The sequence below is a fragment of the Oryzias melastigma genome, linkage group LG6, assembly GCF_002922805.2.
Source record: "Oryzias melastigma strain HK-1 linkage group LG6, ASM292280v2, whole genome shotgun sequence".
NCBI lineage: Eukaryota > Metazoa > Chordata > Actinopteri > Beloniformes > Adrianichthyidae > Oryzias > Oryzias melastigma.
Window position 1 is genome coordinate 20,608,335 of NC_050517.1, and position 16,319 is coordinate 20,624,653.

General features: G+C 36.0%; 2 protein-coding genes across 5 annotated transcripts; both read right to left on the reverse strand.

Annotated features, from left to right (window-relative positions):
* Window positions 1-9,140, reverse strand: LOC112152310 (high-affinity choline transporter 1). Of its 3 annotated transcripts, none has more exons than XM_036212391.1 (10): window positions 8,586-9,137; window positions 6,550-6,739; window positions 6,365-6,478; window positions 3,949-4,104; window positions 2,784-2,932; window positions 2,505-2,651; window positions 2,161-2,314; window positions 1,810-2,027; window positions 1,623-1,730; window positions 1-766 (listed from the first exon to the last, which is right to left on the reverse strand). In XM_036212391.1, exons 2-10 carry the CDS (start codon window positions 6,731-6,733, stop codon window positions 758-760), a joined length of 1,239 nt encoding a protein of 412 aa, XP_036068284.1. In that variant the 5' UTR covers window positions 6,734-6,739; window positions 8,586-9,137; the 3' UTR covers window positions 1-757. The 3 variants fall into 3 exon arrangements, with proteins under 3 accessions (XP_036068284.1, XP_024137571.1, XP_036068283.1); XM_036212390.1 differs by lacking the exon at window positions 1-766 and adding an exon at window positions 1,360-1,519; XM_024281803.2 differs by lacking the exon at window positions 1-766 and having other exon boundaries at window positions 1,060-1,730; window positions 8,586-9,140.
* Window positions 9,141-9,914: 774 nt separating this feature from the next.
* cfap161 (cilia and flagella associated protein 161) lies at window positions 9,915-15,037 on the reverse strand. 2 transcript variants are annotated; one of them, XM_024280811.2, is made up of 8 exons: window positions 14,734-14,990; window positions 11,484-11,573; window positions 11,192-11,409; window positions 11,036-11,117; window positions 10,776-10,811; window positions 10,569-10,691; window positions 10,407-10,480; window positions 9,915-10,105 (listed from the first exon to the last, which is right to left on the reverse strand). In XM_024280811.2, exons 1-8 carry the CDS (start codon window positions 14,803-14,805, stop codon window positions 9,964-9,966), a joined length of 837 nt encoding a protein of 278 aa, XP_024136579.1. In that variant the 5' UTR covers window positions 14,806-14,990; the 3' UTR covers window positions 9,915-9,963. The 2 variants fall into 2 exon arrangements, with proteins under 2 accessions (XP_024136579.1, XP_036068286.1); XM_036212393.1 differs by lacking the exons at window positions 10,569-10,691; window positions 10,776-10,811 and having other exon boundaries at window positions 14,734-15,037.
* Between the last annotated feature and the right edge of the window lie 1,282 nt (window positions 15,038-16,319).

Here is a 16,319-nt window from a genome sequence, read left to right on the forward strand (position 1 = left end):
CAGTTTTTGAAAGCTTGTCTTTAACTCCTCGTTTCTTTGATTTCATATTGTAAGAGTTATAGTTACGTAAAACTGACCTGCTGAATGGACAATAAATTTTACTACTTTCTAGAGATTTTGTTCTTAATATAAGAGTTTCTTTCTGATTTTTTGCCCAACTCTTTTGCAGTGTGCTCCAAGTTCTCAGGAGCATCAGTGGTGAATTTCTAACAAAGTGCTGGCACCCTGCAGAAACTATGTCAATAAAAATGACAGGGTTGTTTGATTTTTGCTAAAAAATGCATAAGTATAAATAAAAGAGCATTGGGAATGCCTTTAAAATAGTTGAAAAGATGATCGGAGTGGGTCTTTAAGTCAAGTAAAATCCCATATTTGTAGACAATTAGCAAAGACAGTCTCTGACGAAGCTTGAGGCTCAAATCCGCACTGTGTGGCATCCCTTCATGCAAACCTGTAAATGTAATTCTAGGTTTGTCAGGTCCTTTAGGGACGATATCTTGCAAAAGGATATGAAAGTTCAAGGTCTTAGAGTTAGCATATGGCTGAAGAAGACAGTAGTGTGTGGATGACAGACCGCAACGGTTTATGAGCCACATGGAGGCGATAAAAACCGCAGAGGACCTTGTTAGTGTTACGTGTCCTGTCCAGTGATTGTGTAGTGCTCACGTGCACAATAAGGTCTATGAAAACTAGGTCATTGACGCCATCCAGCTTTTACCTGAAGATATTCGGTTGATTGGCTCTTTGCGACAACGGGTTAAATAAACTGGAAAGAAAAACACAAATAGTTGCTATATTGTGATTGTTTTCACTGATGGAGGCATTTCCCACAAAACGAAATATTGAGAACGAATATATATATATATATATATACAATATACAGTGTGTGTTTAATATGCGGCCTGTCATATGAATATATGTATATACAGTATATGTATACATATATTATTTATACGTATATATATAATATATGTATATATATTCATATAATATATATATGTATATATATATATAATATATGTATATATATAAAATATATATATATACATATATTATATATATATATATACCTATAGATAATATATATATAAGTTTTAAGTGATTTGGACCATATGAAGAAAAATAAATACGCCCTAAATTGTGGAACCCTCCATTCAACGATTCCAATGTGAAGAAGTCGCTTTCCCAAAAGTTGTGCTTTTTTCGTGTTTAACTCAGAAGTTTGTAGAAAAAGTTAATTTCATCTCATCAGTATTGGTAGGCTGGTTTTCTCCCTCAGTCTGCTTATTGGATTTAAGTACTCCAAGTACATCCCAGGACTGAGGAATCAGCTGGCGAGAGAAGATCACTTCTGTCAAATAGGAAACCGCAATGATAGCTACCAGGGAGCAAAGCATGGCCAACGTCCTGTAAGGAAAGTTTTGACTGATAATGCCGTTTTCTTCCTTCCAACCAGGATACAGGATTGTAGGAGGAATCCCGAGCAGCGCCTCGCCGCTCAGCAACCGCAGAAGCAAACCTAAGAGAAAGCCGCTTACAGCGCCGTATGTGTTTGCCCAGCGGAAGTGCAACACGCAGACCAGCTGCGGGAAAATCACACAGTACAGGAGGTCGCCGCTTACAAGCCAAAGAGCAAGTACACTGCTGCCCCCGAAGGCCAAGCCCGTCCCAGCCATGCCCACAATCAGAACTGAGGCTTTGATAACCCACTGCAGCTCCCTTTCTGAGGCCTGCGGAACAAAACAAAAAAACAAGAACTCAAAGTTAAACTTCAATCATTTTTGCTCGGCAAATAGACACAACACACACCGTTTTCCTCAAGGTGGTCTTGTATATGTTCTTGGTAAACAAAGATGCTGAGGACAGCAGTGCTGAGTCCATGGAGGACATAACGGCTGCAGCCACAGAACCAATGCCCAGCACTGAGACCCAGGTAGGTGTTAGGTATTGCAGAGCAAGTGGCAGGATCTTCCCTGAATCTCCACGCTCAATAGGCGGGGGTAGCCCATAATCCGTCTGGTTCCAGTCTAAAGAAAAAGGAAAAAGAAAGAAATCCAGCAGAGGGAAAAAAAGATGGGATTGAGAAGGTGACGTCAGTTACAGAGCAAAAGTCTGAAAGTGTTTATATTCACTGCACACAGTGTTTGCATGAGATAATACCTGCAGAGGCAGCCATGATTCCAATTACAACCGAGGGGATTCCCATAAGGAAAACTGCTCCAGCTGCAGCAAAACATGTGATCTGAGCCTGAACAGACGAGGCTGCAGAGAGGATTCTCTGATACAGAGCCTGATATGAAAGTCCACCTAGAGCCTGGAGAACACACAGGCTTAGTCATCCAATAGCTGAGGAATTTGCAAAGGGGTCTAACAAGAAGTGGATGAAAAGGCACTTAAAACCGTAGCGTTGTGTTGCGATTATGCAGAATATTACAGTATTACTGACATAACAAGGTTTGCATTTTCCGTCAAAGCTTTATAGGGTTTCGGAGGAATTCTTTTACTTGCAGAAGAAGTTGATCAACCCATTTTCCTGCATCCTCCAACTGCAGGTCTCCAACCCAGGAATGCCCAGCCGTCTGGTTTAGTGGGAGTGTTTGTGAGAGGGCGCCAACTGCAGGACTGAGCACCAAAAATGGGACGCAGAGCCACTGAAACAGACAAAAAAGTTTCACTCAGCATTTCAAAATTTTGGATATTGTTTGTTTTTGTTGTTTTGTTTAATTCCACCACTTCTTTTCAGTTTTTCATTAAATTAAGTTTTATTGTGTGCTTGTTCTTACCAGGCTGACAAAGATAAAACAAAGCTGAATGATGTCGGTGTAAGCAACTGAGTAGAGGCCCCCGAGAAATGTGTAGACGATGGAGACCGCTGCAGAGATGATGATGGAAATGGTAGACGACAGGCCCAGAATTACGCTCATCGTCCCTCCTGTATATTATGCCAAACATATGATAAAAAAGAAAAAAAAAAATCACATTTTTTTTAAAGCAATTTAATTGGACATCACATACTCTGCATCATTTTACTTACGAGTTAATTTAGACAGTATAGGAACTTAGGTTTGACTGGTGCATACTGGGTAGATCTGCAGAGCTGCAAAGGTAATTTCTTATTCTAGCAGCATTTCTGTGTAATCCATTCTCAAGCATAAAAACTCAGTCCTGTTTAGTTCAATGAATTGACATTGCAACAAGATTTATAGGAGTATTTTACCAGCATACCAGCATGTGCTTGTTATTGGAAAGCAGGTTTCCTTGATTTTCATGCTCATTTGTTATTATGTTTTACCTCAAAATACTGCTCCCACGCTTGAAAAAGTCTCTTTCTGCAAATATTCTCTGCTTTATCTCAAAACCACAGACTGTGGTTTCTGATATGTATTAATTCAATTTTATTTTTCAATAAAATTTGAAAAGTATGAAAGATAGATAGATGTATGGACAGACATAGGAAAAACACAAAAGATAGTTGAAGCAGCAGCATCTCATAGGACACTTTGCTGAATGGAATTTTTAAAAAATCTTGTTTTGGAGCATTTTCATTAAAGAAAAAATAGTTTTGTAAACATTCAGAAAGAGCTGTTTCCTAGGAACTGGACACGTGCACCAGTACTGGTGTATTTGTGAACACAGAGGCAGTGTTCAGGTGAAACAGAGCTTCCCTTCAAAGAGATTGTTCAGAACTGAAGAGTAATGCAGAAGAGGAAAAAGAGGGAAAAGCTGTCCTCTAATATATGGGATTTATCTAAAATAATAAAAGAAATTTAGAAGTTTTTCTTATTTTTTCATTTTCTCACATCTTTAGCACAAAATGTAGCTAATGTTTGTGGAAACTAAAAAAAAAAAAGATAAATTGCAAATCCTTTAACTACTACTTATTATTATTAACTAGTTAAGACTAAACTTGAAGTAACCAAGTGAAACAAACTGCATTAAGTTAGTTACCCAGCGCAGCAAGGATGCAGGCTACCCATAATATGTCACTGATCAAGGCAGGAACCAGGAGAGCTGCAGTGAATGTGTTGCCGTAGCGACTCTGAAAAGGGTCCAACATGGTCACATAGCGTTTTGATCTCATTGGTTTGGCAAAAAACAATCCGCCTGGAAGAAATACGGAAAAAAGAAAAATACATTAGGAAATTTTGGACATAAACATGTTTATATCTAGGACCAACCAAATTGAACATGTGATGTTTGACAGTGTGGTTCTGACAGAGGTTGGACCAAGTCTTTGCTTTGCAAGTCACAAGTAAGTGTCAATTCTTTGTCCTTGAGTCACAGGTAAATTCAAAGTCAAAAGTCGGTAAGTACCAAGACCTTCAAGTCCCAAGTCAAGACCAGCAAGTTCTAAGTCAAGACCAAGTCTCTAGTCGAGTCCGATTCAAGACCAACAAATCTCAAGCTGAGTTCAAGTCAAGACCAACAAGTCTCAAGTCAAGACCAAGTCTCTAGTTGAGTCCAAGTCTCAAGTTGAGTCCAAGCTAGGACCAACAAGTCTCAAGCCGAGTCCAAGCCAAGACCAAATCTCAAGTCGAGTCCAAGTCGAGACCAACAAATCTCAAGTTGAGTCCAAGTCAAGACCAAGTCCAGAACAACAAGTCCTAAGTTGAGTCCAAGTCAAGACCAACAAATCCCAAGTCAAGACCAACAAATCCCAAGTCAAGACAGACAAGTCTCAATTCAAGTCCCAAGTCAAGACCAACAAGTCTCAAGGCAAGTCCAACTCAAGACCAAAAAGTCCCAAGTCAAGACCAACAATTCCCAAGACGAGTCCAAGTCGTACTATTGAATATTTCAAGTCCTTTTGAGTAGGGAAGTGTATTGGCAAGAGTCTGGCGATACAATATGAATGGTGATGCATCTCTCATGATGCGATACGTATCGCATAGTTTCGGTTTGGTACCAATCCCGAGTAAAAACTAAGAAGTTCATGTCTCATAACAACAAAAGCCGTGAGGCTGACTGAAAACTGAACACAAGATGGTTCTTGCGAGAGCTTGTTGTTGTTTTGGTCCAGTGCTGCCAACCTAACGGTCGAGGGTTTAGGTGGAAAGCGAAAGTAAGATGCTCTGAAATAATTAAATAAATCTGATATAAATATCTTGACAACATTTCCAATCGATTCAAATATTGAAAAATAAAATATTGCAATATATATCGCCAAATCAATTTCCCCCTACTTTTAAGTCCTTTGAACAACAGAGTATTTACACAGACCATGTATACTTTACAGGTAAACTGTATTTATTTATCAATTTTTTGCAAGCATATTAACTATTGCCTCTGAGCTCATGTACCCCCACTTCAAAAATTTTAAAGGATTTATCTATAAAAAAACTAATATTCCACATTTGCAATCGTGGTAACCCAGAGATGGAAAAGTAAATCCTATGAAATCCCCTAAATAAAGACAAATGATGTACAGTTATGTTTCTGAGTCTGATTTACAAACATAAATAGCAAGTATTTTGCAAGTCAGAGGGCTAAGTCTGTGTCAAATCACAAGTCACTGCTGTTAAAGTCCAAGTCAAATATATTGTCGTCAAAGCCTCTGAATTCGGATGATTGTGGTTTCTAGTGTACTGAAAATTCTTAACTCTGTTTTCAAACTCTCAGTGGGAACACTTTTGGATAGACTCCATCTTTTGAAATTTCTAGGAATAAAATTAATCTTTAACCAATTTAGCTTCGAAAGCATTTTTTTATTTTAGTAAAATCTGGATCTTTTTTTAACATAATTTACTTTGATAAGAAAGGGTTTAAAAATACCAATTTCACAAAAACACTGATCTTTTGCCTTTTTTATTGCCTTAGTAATCTGTCTTTAACCCGGTCTCCAAATTCCTGTTATAGGTTGTTAAAGCACCGGAATGCACCTAAGACTCTAGGCATGAGCACGCACAATAATGAGCTGTTTTCTAGGTTGTGTCAACACCAGACTCTAGTCTGGGTTTCATGCATCAAACAGCAAATCTTTTACCACAGGCCATCAAAAAGAAACATCGCTCAGCGCATCAAGGACAACATTCTTTAGACAATCAGTGGCAAAACAAACGTCCTCCTCATGTCCGAGAACATTCTTTAGTGCACCGTTTACTGAGCTAAGAACAACTTTATCCACAGTTCTTTTGACTGTGGGAAGTTCCTTTGTTCAATTTGTTTTTTCATTGATTATTTTGACTGAATTTGCTTAAAAACAGTAGTAAAAAAAAAAAAATCTGGAGTGTCAATGTAGCGGCGCAGTCAAAATATTATGATAGCAGATAACATAAAAGAAGATGAATTATTGCAGCAGTTTTGCAAAATAGTTTTTTTTTTAAAGTCCTTGAGCTGTGTATTGGAATTTGTTTTGGCTACTTACCCAAAAAGAAATTTAAAACGTAAGCAGGCGGACCCAGAGCCCAAATGAGACCTTGATTTGGAGAATAAACGGCCTCAGCAGTTCCCATGATATAACCTCCACCGACCCACGTGGCTAAGCAAAGAAAAGTCATCAGTTACTAAACAGTAGATACACAAAATACATATTTGTAACAAATAGCTTACCTGTCATAGTAAAAATCCCAACTAGGACATTGATGTTGCGGCCACCAACAATAGAAACGTCACTCTTGCTGCCAGGACATGTCTTCTCCACTTTTTTGGATTTGTGAGATCCCCACACCCCGATGGCCAGAATACAAATATAAAAAATGATCACAGACACCAGTCCCGGGATTTCAACTGCCATGATGACCTTTGTAAAAAAAAAATATATATATATATCAGTTTGAATGTTCTCGAGTAAATATCCAGGAGGCAGCAGTGCACAGGGACAGTCAACTGGATGATTCACCAAAACAGCCACAAATGCTTTCTTTTTCTGACACACACTCCTATCAGTTTGTGTTTACTGTCTTTATCAAATATAAAGATTATTTCTAAAAGCCAAAATGAATGTCCAGGAGTGACCAGAAGTCTCTTCTACTTTTTTACTGAACTTTAGAGCTGTGAAATACTGTTGTAATTTGCATTTGTTTTGTGTAGATTTGTTTTCCCCACTTTGTTGTCATTTCCTCCTACAACCACAAGATGGCAGTAATGTGACAACCGAACCAACCTGTTGCTCATCTCAAAGCATTCAGTTTAATCTATGGATTCAAAATATGCTGATAGAATTCAGTCAAAGCTTTTATTATATATAATAATTTTTTACTGATGTGCAAAACAGGAGTTGTACAGGGATTTATTGTGCTACATGACAGGTACAAACAGCACCTCGGAAAAATTAATTCAAGAAAATTAGGATAAAAATAGTTTATGACAAACATGTACGTGCATGTAAATAGGTGTGGTGGTTAAAGAGCACATTTTCAACTGATTTAACATCATTATTTGATTGAAAAGAACAGATAGTTTAACCGTTTAATGCACGGAGGTCACTACAGTGTACAGAATAGTAAATATATTCATATGTACAATAAAATACCAAGTAAAGAGAAGTTAAGTTTGAAATACCAGCTGGTACCTATGATGATTGATATAGAGTTTGGTGAGTTACACTATTCTCAATTAAAAGCTCATCTTTAATCAGGTATACATCAAACTATGGAGATAGAAGAGATAGAAAAACCACCTTTACAACATGAAACCATATATTAAATTATCTACAGTTAGACCTATAAATGACCATATAATCACATTGTTGTTTGGTGAACAGATTAATATATTGCTGCAATAATTAAAATAAGTAGAGATGATGAATAAAAGTCTGGATGAATCAATTTTGGGGGCAAGATGTAAAAAGTATGCAATTGCATTCAGTTTGTTTACAAAATGTAATAATGTACACACAAAATGAGACAACTTAAAGATTATGATTATTTTTAAACATGTTACACCCACTTCTAACTATCAAGATTAAGTTAGTAATGAAAGCATTCCACATGTCAAAAATAAAATATAGCTGACATCTTTTGGCACATGAATAAATTTTTATAGAAAATGACAGTAATATTCCAAACTGTGAAGCTCAAACAAATAACTAATAAATTTTAAAAAAAAGTGCACTTTTGATGTTTAATTTAATTTTTACTATCAACAATAACAGAATATTTGGATGAACTATCTGGAAGACTTTTAAAAGCAACAAAAGCAAAATAAAATCAATTCAAAATGTTACTTTGTTTTTGCAGCATTATTACCTATGTTTTTAAAAAAGTAAATTATGTAGTAGGCAGGTAAAGGGGTTGTTGACCTTTTTGTTAGAAAGATCTTCTCTCTATGAGTGGAATTAAGTTAACAATTAAGTCTTTCTTCAACAGAGTAGTTGTGCTTTGGTTTAAAGGGTCCAAAGTGTATAAAAAAAACAACTTCCGGTTCTGTAACACAGGCTTAAGTCAATGAGTAAGTCTAATTATCAAACATTTAAAGTAAATACACTCTTGAATTACTTTATTTTTGTTAGCGTTTTGATAAATATGACAACATGATAACCTATTTATCCCGCGCGAATATATTTAAAGTTATTTACTAACTTCTAAGTACAACAGAAAATGTAAGCAATGAGAGTCAAAACTGTGAATGAAAGCTGCAGAACTCACCGCTTTTCAGAAGAAAAATATCCTTCGACAAACTGTTGTGTACTCTGCAGTAATGTGGGGCCAATTTTATAAAAACTTCCACTGGCAGGTGTTCATTCAGAGCTTCTACGGCGTTCATAAACCCCCGCACGGGCAGAGGAGGTCTCGCGGCACTTTGGTACGCAGCGCGACAACGGTTCCCAACCGTTGGTGTCTTGAACGCACCCCCGAGTGCGCCGAAGAAGTCAAGCTGGTGGATGCTACCATTCCGTCCGTGGATGCTACCACCTGTTTTGCTCGGGACTACAATTAAAGCCCTTTTTTGACGGCGCGGACGCTCTCGTCGTCACCGATAAGGGGTATCATTCACACGTCTCCTCATTTATATTTCATTTGGCATCTATATTAAGGTGCTGGAAAAGAGACACCAGCTCTCGACAGAATAGGCAGTGCGATTGTTTCCGTCCAAAACAGCTGCAAAATAAAGCGCCCCGCACGTCCACAAGTCATTCTTGGAAAAATGAGTGACCTACAATATACCTAAATAACCACGTGACATGAAAAAGGAAAAAAAGAACAGAAGTCTAACCCATAATAATAAAAAGGTTAGATCATAATAGCAGAATGTGAGGGCTCTGTGCTATCATATTTGTATGTGCTAAACACAAGTCTGTTTAGGGAATGGAGTTTATTTTAGTCACACATCTTTTGAAATTGTTGCTTCCTATACTTTTTTTTCATTCATTTTTATGCTTAATAAATTCATTAAGAGACACCATACTTTTATTTTGTAGGATTTGCAGTGATGCTTATATAAAATTATTAGTTTTCTTGCAAAATCAGAATCATTTTTAAAAATATATATATTTAATGTTTTACCAATTCCAGTATTCCAGTTCTAAATGCACTACTAAAATATACAACATGTCTCGATCATAGATAATATTCTTCTATTCAATAGTGTCATCTAAACTCTTTGGGAGTATTTAGAATGGTAACATTTTACCTATTGCTGTCAGAAGTAAGCGTTAAAGGTACACTTTAAAGAAAATTGTTTTTTTATTATGTTTTTGTGGCATTTTTCTCACAAAAATTCCAAAATTTCATCTTAAAACTGCACTTCTGAGGTTTTCTTTATTCAGTTTGTTGTTAATCAGGAGGGGATGAAAACAGATTGTAGCAGGAATGTTGATTGCTATAATAGGAGATACCCATTCTGATGCATCCACTTCATTTTCCTCATCTGAACTGGCATCTTTATTGTCATTATTGTACAGCATTTTTCTACAATGCTGTGTACAATGTATCCATAAATAGATCAATTACTTAACAAATACAAAAAGTCAGGGATTAAAGCAGAAGAAATGCCTTTATTTAACATGTTTTGATATGGTCTGCATCACTGCTGGCGGTTAAGAAGCACAAGGCCATTTCCTGCAGGGTCAGAGGTGCTCAACACCCAGTGATTGTTCTCCTCTTCAAGTTTGTGGCAGTCCAAGAATGTGTGAGCGGTCACCTCGTACTCTTTACCAAATGTTGTCCTGCAGGAAGATAACACACAGTGGAATTGTGAAAAGGCCACTAATAACACAAGTAGACATGGAGTTGTACGTATTAGTATAAAACTTGCTTAATACAACAGATTCCTTTCCCTGAGTTTAATCTAAAATATATATTTAATTTTTTTGTTTATTTCATTTTTTAATACACTTGCAAATTTTCCCCATATGAAAAACATATTACGTTTGCTAATCTGCTGTTTTTTATTACTATATTTATTTTACTTATATTTATTTATAGAAATGTTTCATTTTTGTTAAAAAAAGGACAAAAATAAAATACCACAGAACTTGATCTCCCAAAACTGCAAGGGCCTGGTTTGTTTTGCAATGCACGATCAACACTTCCACATTTGCCTGCAGGGGGAAAATGTAACACAGGTAATGAGAACACAAACAAACACTGCCTTCCTTTACACGAATGTCAGTTTCCAAGAAGATTTACTGGAACTGGAAGTCCTTCGTGTTCAAGTCTTTCCAGAGGATCCAGGTGCACTATTTTCCAGCATGACAGAAAGCTCTCACTGTCATCCAGGTACACCTCCTGGAGGTGGGACTTTTTTGCACACTTTGAATGAAACCACAATGATATGAATGAGCAGATGCACTTTTCTTATTTTCTTCTTTAATGATTACTAATGTAGAAGGTTACCTTTTGGAAACTTCTCATGTCACTGGTCAAGTAAAGCTGAGGAAAGGTGTTAATAAAAGTTAAAAGTTCACATATTCTCTTCATAAATGGGTAACTTTGAACTAAACGAGAGCTGTAACGGATGTGTTTAACGGTTGTTTCTATATCTTTCTTGGTTGACTTCCTCTTGAAGAGGGCCACATTTGCATGATTATATTCCATTTACATGCTACAAACTCTGTTAGATCTTTTAGTGTTTGGGATTCTCCACATTTCCTTACCCCTTTGGCAAAGCCGCTCAGCGTTCTCAGAGCAAAACGTTGCTCAAAATGCAGGACGGATCCGTCAGGATTCCCATCAACACTGTGGACGTCCCAAAACCGTGTCACCAAGTGCTGTTAGGGCAAAGGGTTTCTGCTGATTTGAAGAGCACTTACCTTGTAACGATGAAAGCAGTGCGTGTGCACGGTTGGATAGTTCTTCCTGCACTGACCCCACAAGACACTGGAATGCTGGGAGACGGAGCGCTCATTAAACTATTCACGTCAGCGTCAATGCTGACGGCGCTGCGGTCCCTGTTCCCAGCTCCAACGTTCACTAACATCACAACGTCTCCAAAGTGTACGTCTCCATCAGTCGTCACTGACAAGTTCACCTGCACGCATAAAAAACACAGTAATTTGGCAGCAAGCTCTCCTGTGTGCTGTCAGACATTTTTAGCTTTTTTACCGGTTGTAACATGTTCTGCCTGAGAAGATCTATCTTCTGTACGTAGAGCTCTCCCTTCTCCTTCTTCTCCAGATATTCTTGCATTGCATCCTAGAGAAAGCCAACATCCAGATGTACATTGTGCATTTTTGTTAGTTAAACTCTCCCATAAGGAAAAAAGATTAGCAAAAAAAATGACCATAAATAAACAATACATTTGGTTTGGAAGATGTAAATCATAACAGACACACTCTGGAGGGTAAGTATTTTGCAAAAAGAACGTTTCAAATATTTTCACTTTTTTTCAATTTAAAGACATGCTATTACAACTTCACTTTTAATTATTATTATTATTCTAGATTAGACCCTTTTCACGTGACATCACACAAAACGGCGAACGTGCAGAGGTTGGTTTAGAACGGCAAAGCTGACAGCTGAACGCTGTTTAAAGCAATTTTATGTAACTAATGAAAGGTACCTAACCAATAGTAACCAGAATTTATACAATATTTATTTTATGATTGTCCTATCTGGTCATTTTTCCTTCTAAGATGGTTCACAAATTAAAGAACAGAGTTAAAGTTAAAACAATTTCAACGTCTTACAATAAAAAAAACAACAACTAATAACTGCTGCATTATTTTCTGATGTAGTTCCCATTTGCTGTTTCTCATAGTGTCTGATCCCTGTGGAATAAAAAAGGTAAACAAAATTTGTGACCATCAAAAAATATTCCTATTAAAAGCATTCCTGTTTTTACAATTACCCCTTAAAATACCCCAAAAAACAACAAATACCTCTTATTACCTCTTATTGGGTGCAGTTGAAAGACGTGCGGCTGACATGCAGCAATGTGCATCTTGGCTGCTTCTACTATGTGATGTCAACATGAATTTCCATCAGTTTTTGTGCTTGATCGCACTTAAATCACACGGGAATAACATCAAGCAAAACAGAACCCAAAAGAATAATATCTGATCAAATGAAAGGTCGATATTTTCAATAGAACTTCAAATATTGAAGGATTATTCAAATATGTATTTTGATTTGTGAACGATCTAAGACAGGACGTAAAAAAAAAGTTCAGCACGGCATTCATAAAATAACTATTGCACATTTTTCTGTTGAAAATGGTAAGTTTACTTTCTATTAATTACGTAAAATTGTGTTAAACAGCGTTCAGCTGTCAGCTTTACCGTTCTAAATGCGATCACCAGAAGTAACAAATCGCATTTTCGGCCCTGTCGCCATTTTGTCTGACATCACCAGGAGGTTATAGCGATTGATTTTATTGTAATCTCCTAAATGAATCAGAATTTTGCAGTTATATTCATGGTGGCTGTCTAAAATATTTTCTTTTACAGTTTGTCAACCCTTCTGATTTCTACATAACAACCTTTTATTTATATCTTCCCTCCAAGGCCTTCCCATAACTTGAGGGCAACCAGAAGACCTGTTTTACGATCGTGTGCAACCACATTCCTGAATGCTTCATTATGTCTTTTTAACGTTCAAAAACTCGTCTTCACCACATTTCTTAATATTTTGGTAAAATTAAATAATATTGAATTTGCTTTGACTCAATTGCTTCTGCATTTGTAGTCTTTTTGGTCTTTTTTTCTTTCAGGTTCATTATATGAGCCCAAGGGGATTATTACTGCAATTACTATTTGTCACTGAAGTTATGCTGCGTATTTGTACAAACCTGCCCCAGTAGGGTTTGTAAAACTGCAAATGGGTTGTTTACTTGGCTTAAACAGAAAAGAATGAAATTGAAAATGAAAATACAATTGAAATAATTAAAGAGATATCATATATTTCACACATTTCAGACAGCTATCCATGTTAAATTATTTTTTTCTTAAATTCAGTTTTTTCTTTTTGATTCAATTACAATATTGATTATATTAAAAAAAAAACTACTCGAACATTATGCTACTTTAAACTGTTAGCAATTTGCAGTAAAGGGGTGTGATCCACTGTTCTGTCCAGGTCCAAACACCAAGCGTTTTACGAGTGAGATTTTATAATAGCACACCCTAGTGGCTGAAAAGAGAACAACAAGCCCAGTGGGGACTGGAGCCTGCTGTTCAAACGACCAAAAAGTATCAATTAATAAAAATAAATCAAATGTTTTAAATTAAAAAGTCCATCACTTCCATTTTAAATAATTTTAGCTTGAAAATTATTTAAAACATCACATCTTTATTACTTTTATTGACTACTTAAAGTTTTGATCTGTTTAACAGGAATTGTATTGTAAAAAATAGGACCTTTATGGTGATTTTGTGATTTCATGCTCATCATTAAAGTGGTAACGTAAACATAGGAGAGTCACAGGCAAATATATACTCAAGTGAGAGCAGTATTAATGCCAAGGAAAGTTTCTCAAGTAATGGTTGAATATTTTTAAAGCTACTCTTGAAATGATTAATGTTCCCAACATATGATTTATAATCTAAACCCAATAAATTCAAATAACAAAAATAAAAAATAATTGCACAAATATCTGAAATGCAAACTGTAATATCTGTATATATTTTTTTTAATAAATGCACAATATGCTGTTTTAGTGTAAATGATGAATTTGTGGTGTTAGTTACATTTTGCCATTCGTCACTGCTGCTTTTCTGGCAATGTTTGTGTAAATAATCCCAAGATGATCTGTTGCATTTGTGGTTCTTCATTCATTATGGCTGCAAAAGTGTTGGCAAATAATTAAAAAAAATATCAATTTAGGCCAATTATTTTATTATTGTCTCTATCTTATTTTTCATGCTTAGGACAAATGTTATGGATTGTGACTAAATAGTATGTACCTTTTTTTAACTATAATTCTACTCAAACAAAACAAAATGCAATAAAATAATTCTTATTTGTACAATTTGCTTTAAAAAGTTGGTAAAAATTGTAACTGAGTAAAAGTTACATGTAAATACGCACATTTGAAGTGAAGGAATGTTAATATTAAGTAAGAGGGAGTCATTTTTTTATTTGATTTATGTTTGTTGTTTTTCCCCTCAAACTCCATAAAGCAATACTGTGATGATTACCAATGAATTCTGATTAAAAAAACATTATTAATGAAGGGTACAAAGTAAACTTTATTTAAATCTGTTAATTTACATTGTTATCACCTTATTTACAAAATGAAAAATGTACTTTAATTGGATAGTTGTCTGCGTACTACAGTGTAAATAAATATTCTGTTAGAGGTTAGCTCTTAGCCTGTGTGTCGTTACTGTTTTGTCAATAAAGTTTTGATACAAACCTTCTGTAAAAGCTCATCCTCGGTCCAGTTTCCGACTTTCACTTTGGATCGATACGTTCTCACGTGAGCCATAGGGACTGTTTTCTGAAATTATGTGTGTTTTTAGGAACACCTGAACGTTGACACTTTACCCCACATCTGTACGTGTTTTCTGTTGTAGTTTCTATAGCAACGCAGTTCCCACGCAGTTCATGACAATGTCCGCTAGAGGGCGCGCTAAAACAAGAAGCTTACTGATGTAAATCCAAAGCTCTCCTGCCTTTAAATGACAACCACGACGGGATACCAGTGATGAGAGGCGGCAGTTTGGGGGTCCAAGGTGAAAAATACATGGAGAAAAAAAAAAAAAAAAAAAAAAAAGATCTACTTGGACCAGCTTCTTATAACCAAAACTCAATAAAGCTTTACCTCAAAATGTAGCTTTTAAATGTTACAATAATTGAACAGTTTTTTGTTTTCATCCACTGAACACTTTTAACTTTTTGATTTTGACACCAATGCATGCAAGTTCTTTTCAAAATAAAGTGCACCCTGTGTCAATTAAGATTCTGAAGTAAGAATGTAACTTTAATACTTTGTTGAGCCTTCATCCCTTCTTCTCATTTTACTATCAATTCTAAATTTGACAACATTGGAGAAGAATAAAAAAAAACATTATAAAAATAATGCAAAAAATGCATATAGAAAGATCATGTGAAGTAGTTAAAATATTTTTCCATTAATTTCATTTATCTGAAGTGCTAAAAATCTAGGTATAAACACCAAAACCAAAAACAAAAACTGAAACAAGACAATCAAAACTACAAACCCAGATTTTGTTCAAATTAAGAGTCAGCCCCACAGACTCTGGTTGCAGACCTCTAGTCTATATAATCAGCTGCACTGTTGTAATACATCTGAATCAGACAATATGACCCATTACATTTGTAATATTTGAAAACTGTCAACATATTTTTCTTTTACACTGTTTTAAGAACAACTGCAATCACACAGAAGCGTGTATGTTGGCAATTTTCAAACACACAATTCACATTTTGCTGACTCCTGGCTCTTTGCTGCCTTATTCTTCTTTTATTGTGCTCATTTTAGCTGGTATGATTTCACCAACGTGTGTTAAATTGGAACAGGGGTGTTAGACTCTGACGGGGCCGCCCTCCTACCCACTGGTTATTCAGAAATGCTGCCTTATCTGCTGCTGATGACCTGGATCAGGTGTGTTTAGATAATCTGTAGTGGCAGCTTAAAGAGAAACATGAAAGACACTGGCCCTGGAGGCCTGGAGATCGACACCTGTGATGTTGTACATAGGTTAAGTTAAGACATACATCATTTTAAAGATGGCATGTCTTCTTTGGGGTGTTTTCAAAGATCTTTTTTCTTTTTTTGGCTTAATTCTTTACAAACTACTTTGAAAAAGGATCTTCCAGATGCTCTCTTGGTGCAGTTGTAACTGACACAAGACTGAATTTTAGGTTCAGAATCTCAACGATAAAGCATGTTTTAATAATGGGTGACTGATTACCAATATGTTTTCTGAGCCTGCATCTTATTTTGAAAAATAAGTAGTAAATAACTTCATGAAATGA

Bases quoted from the DNA above. Each gene is read 5' to 3' on its own strand.
- cfap161 (XM_024280811.2), bottom strand. From the start codon at position 14,805: ATGGCTCACGTGAGAACGTATCGATCCAAAGTGAAAGTCGGAAACTGG. The intron at 11,118-11,191 runs GTAAGTGCTCTT...GGACGTCCACAG, and splicing joins ACTGCTTTCATCGTTACAAG to TGTTGATGGGAATCCTGACG. The intron at 10,692-10,775 runs GTAACCTTCTAC...TTTCATTCAAAG, and splicing joins ACATGAGAAGTTTCCAAAAG to TGTGCAAAAAAGTCCCACCT.
- LOC112152310 (XM_024281803.2), bottom strand. From the start codon at position 6,733: ATGGCAGTTGAAATCCCGGGACTGGTGTCTGTGATCATTTTTTATATT. The intron at 6,479-6,549 runs GTAAGCTATTTG...TTCTTTGCTTAG, and splicing joins TGGGATTTTTACTATGACAG to CCACGTGGGTCGGTGGAGGT. The intron at 2,315-2,504 runs GTAAAAGAATTC...TGTGTTCTCCAG, and splicing joins TTGATCAACTTCTTCTGCAA to GCTCTAGGTGGACTTTCATA.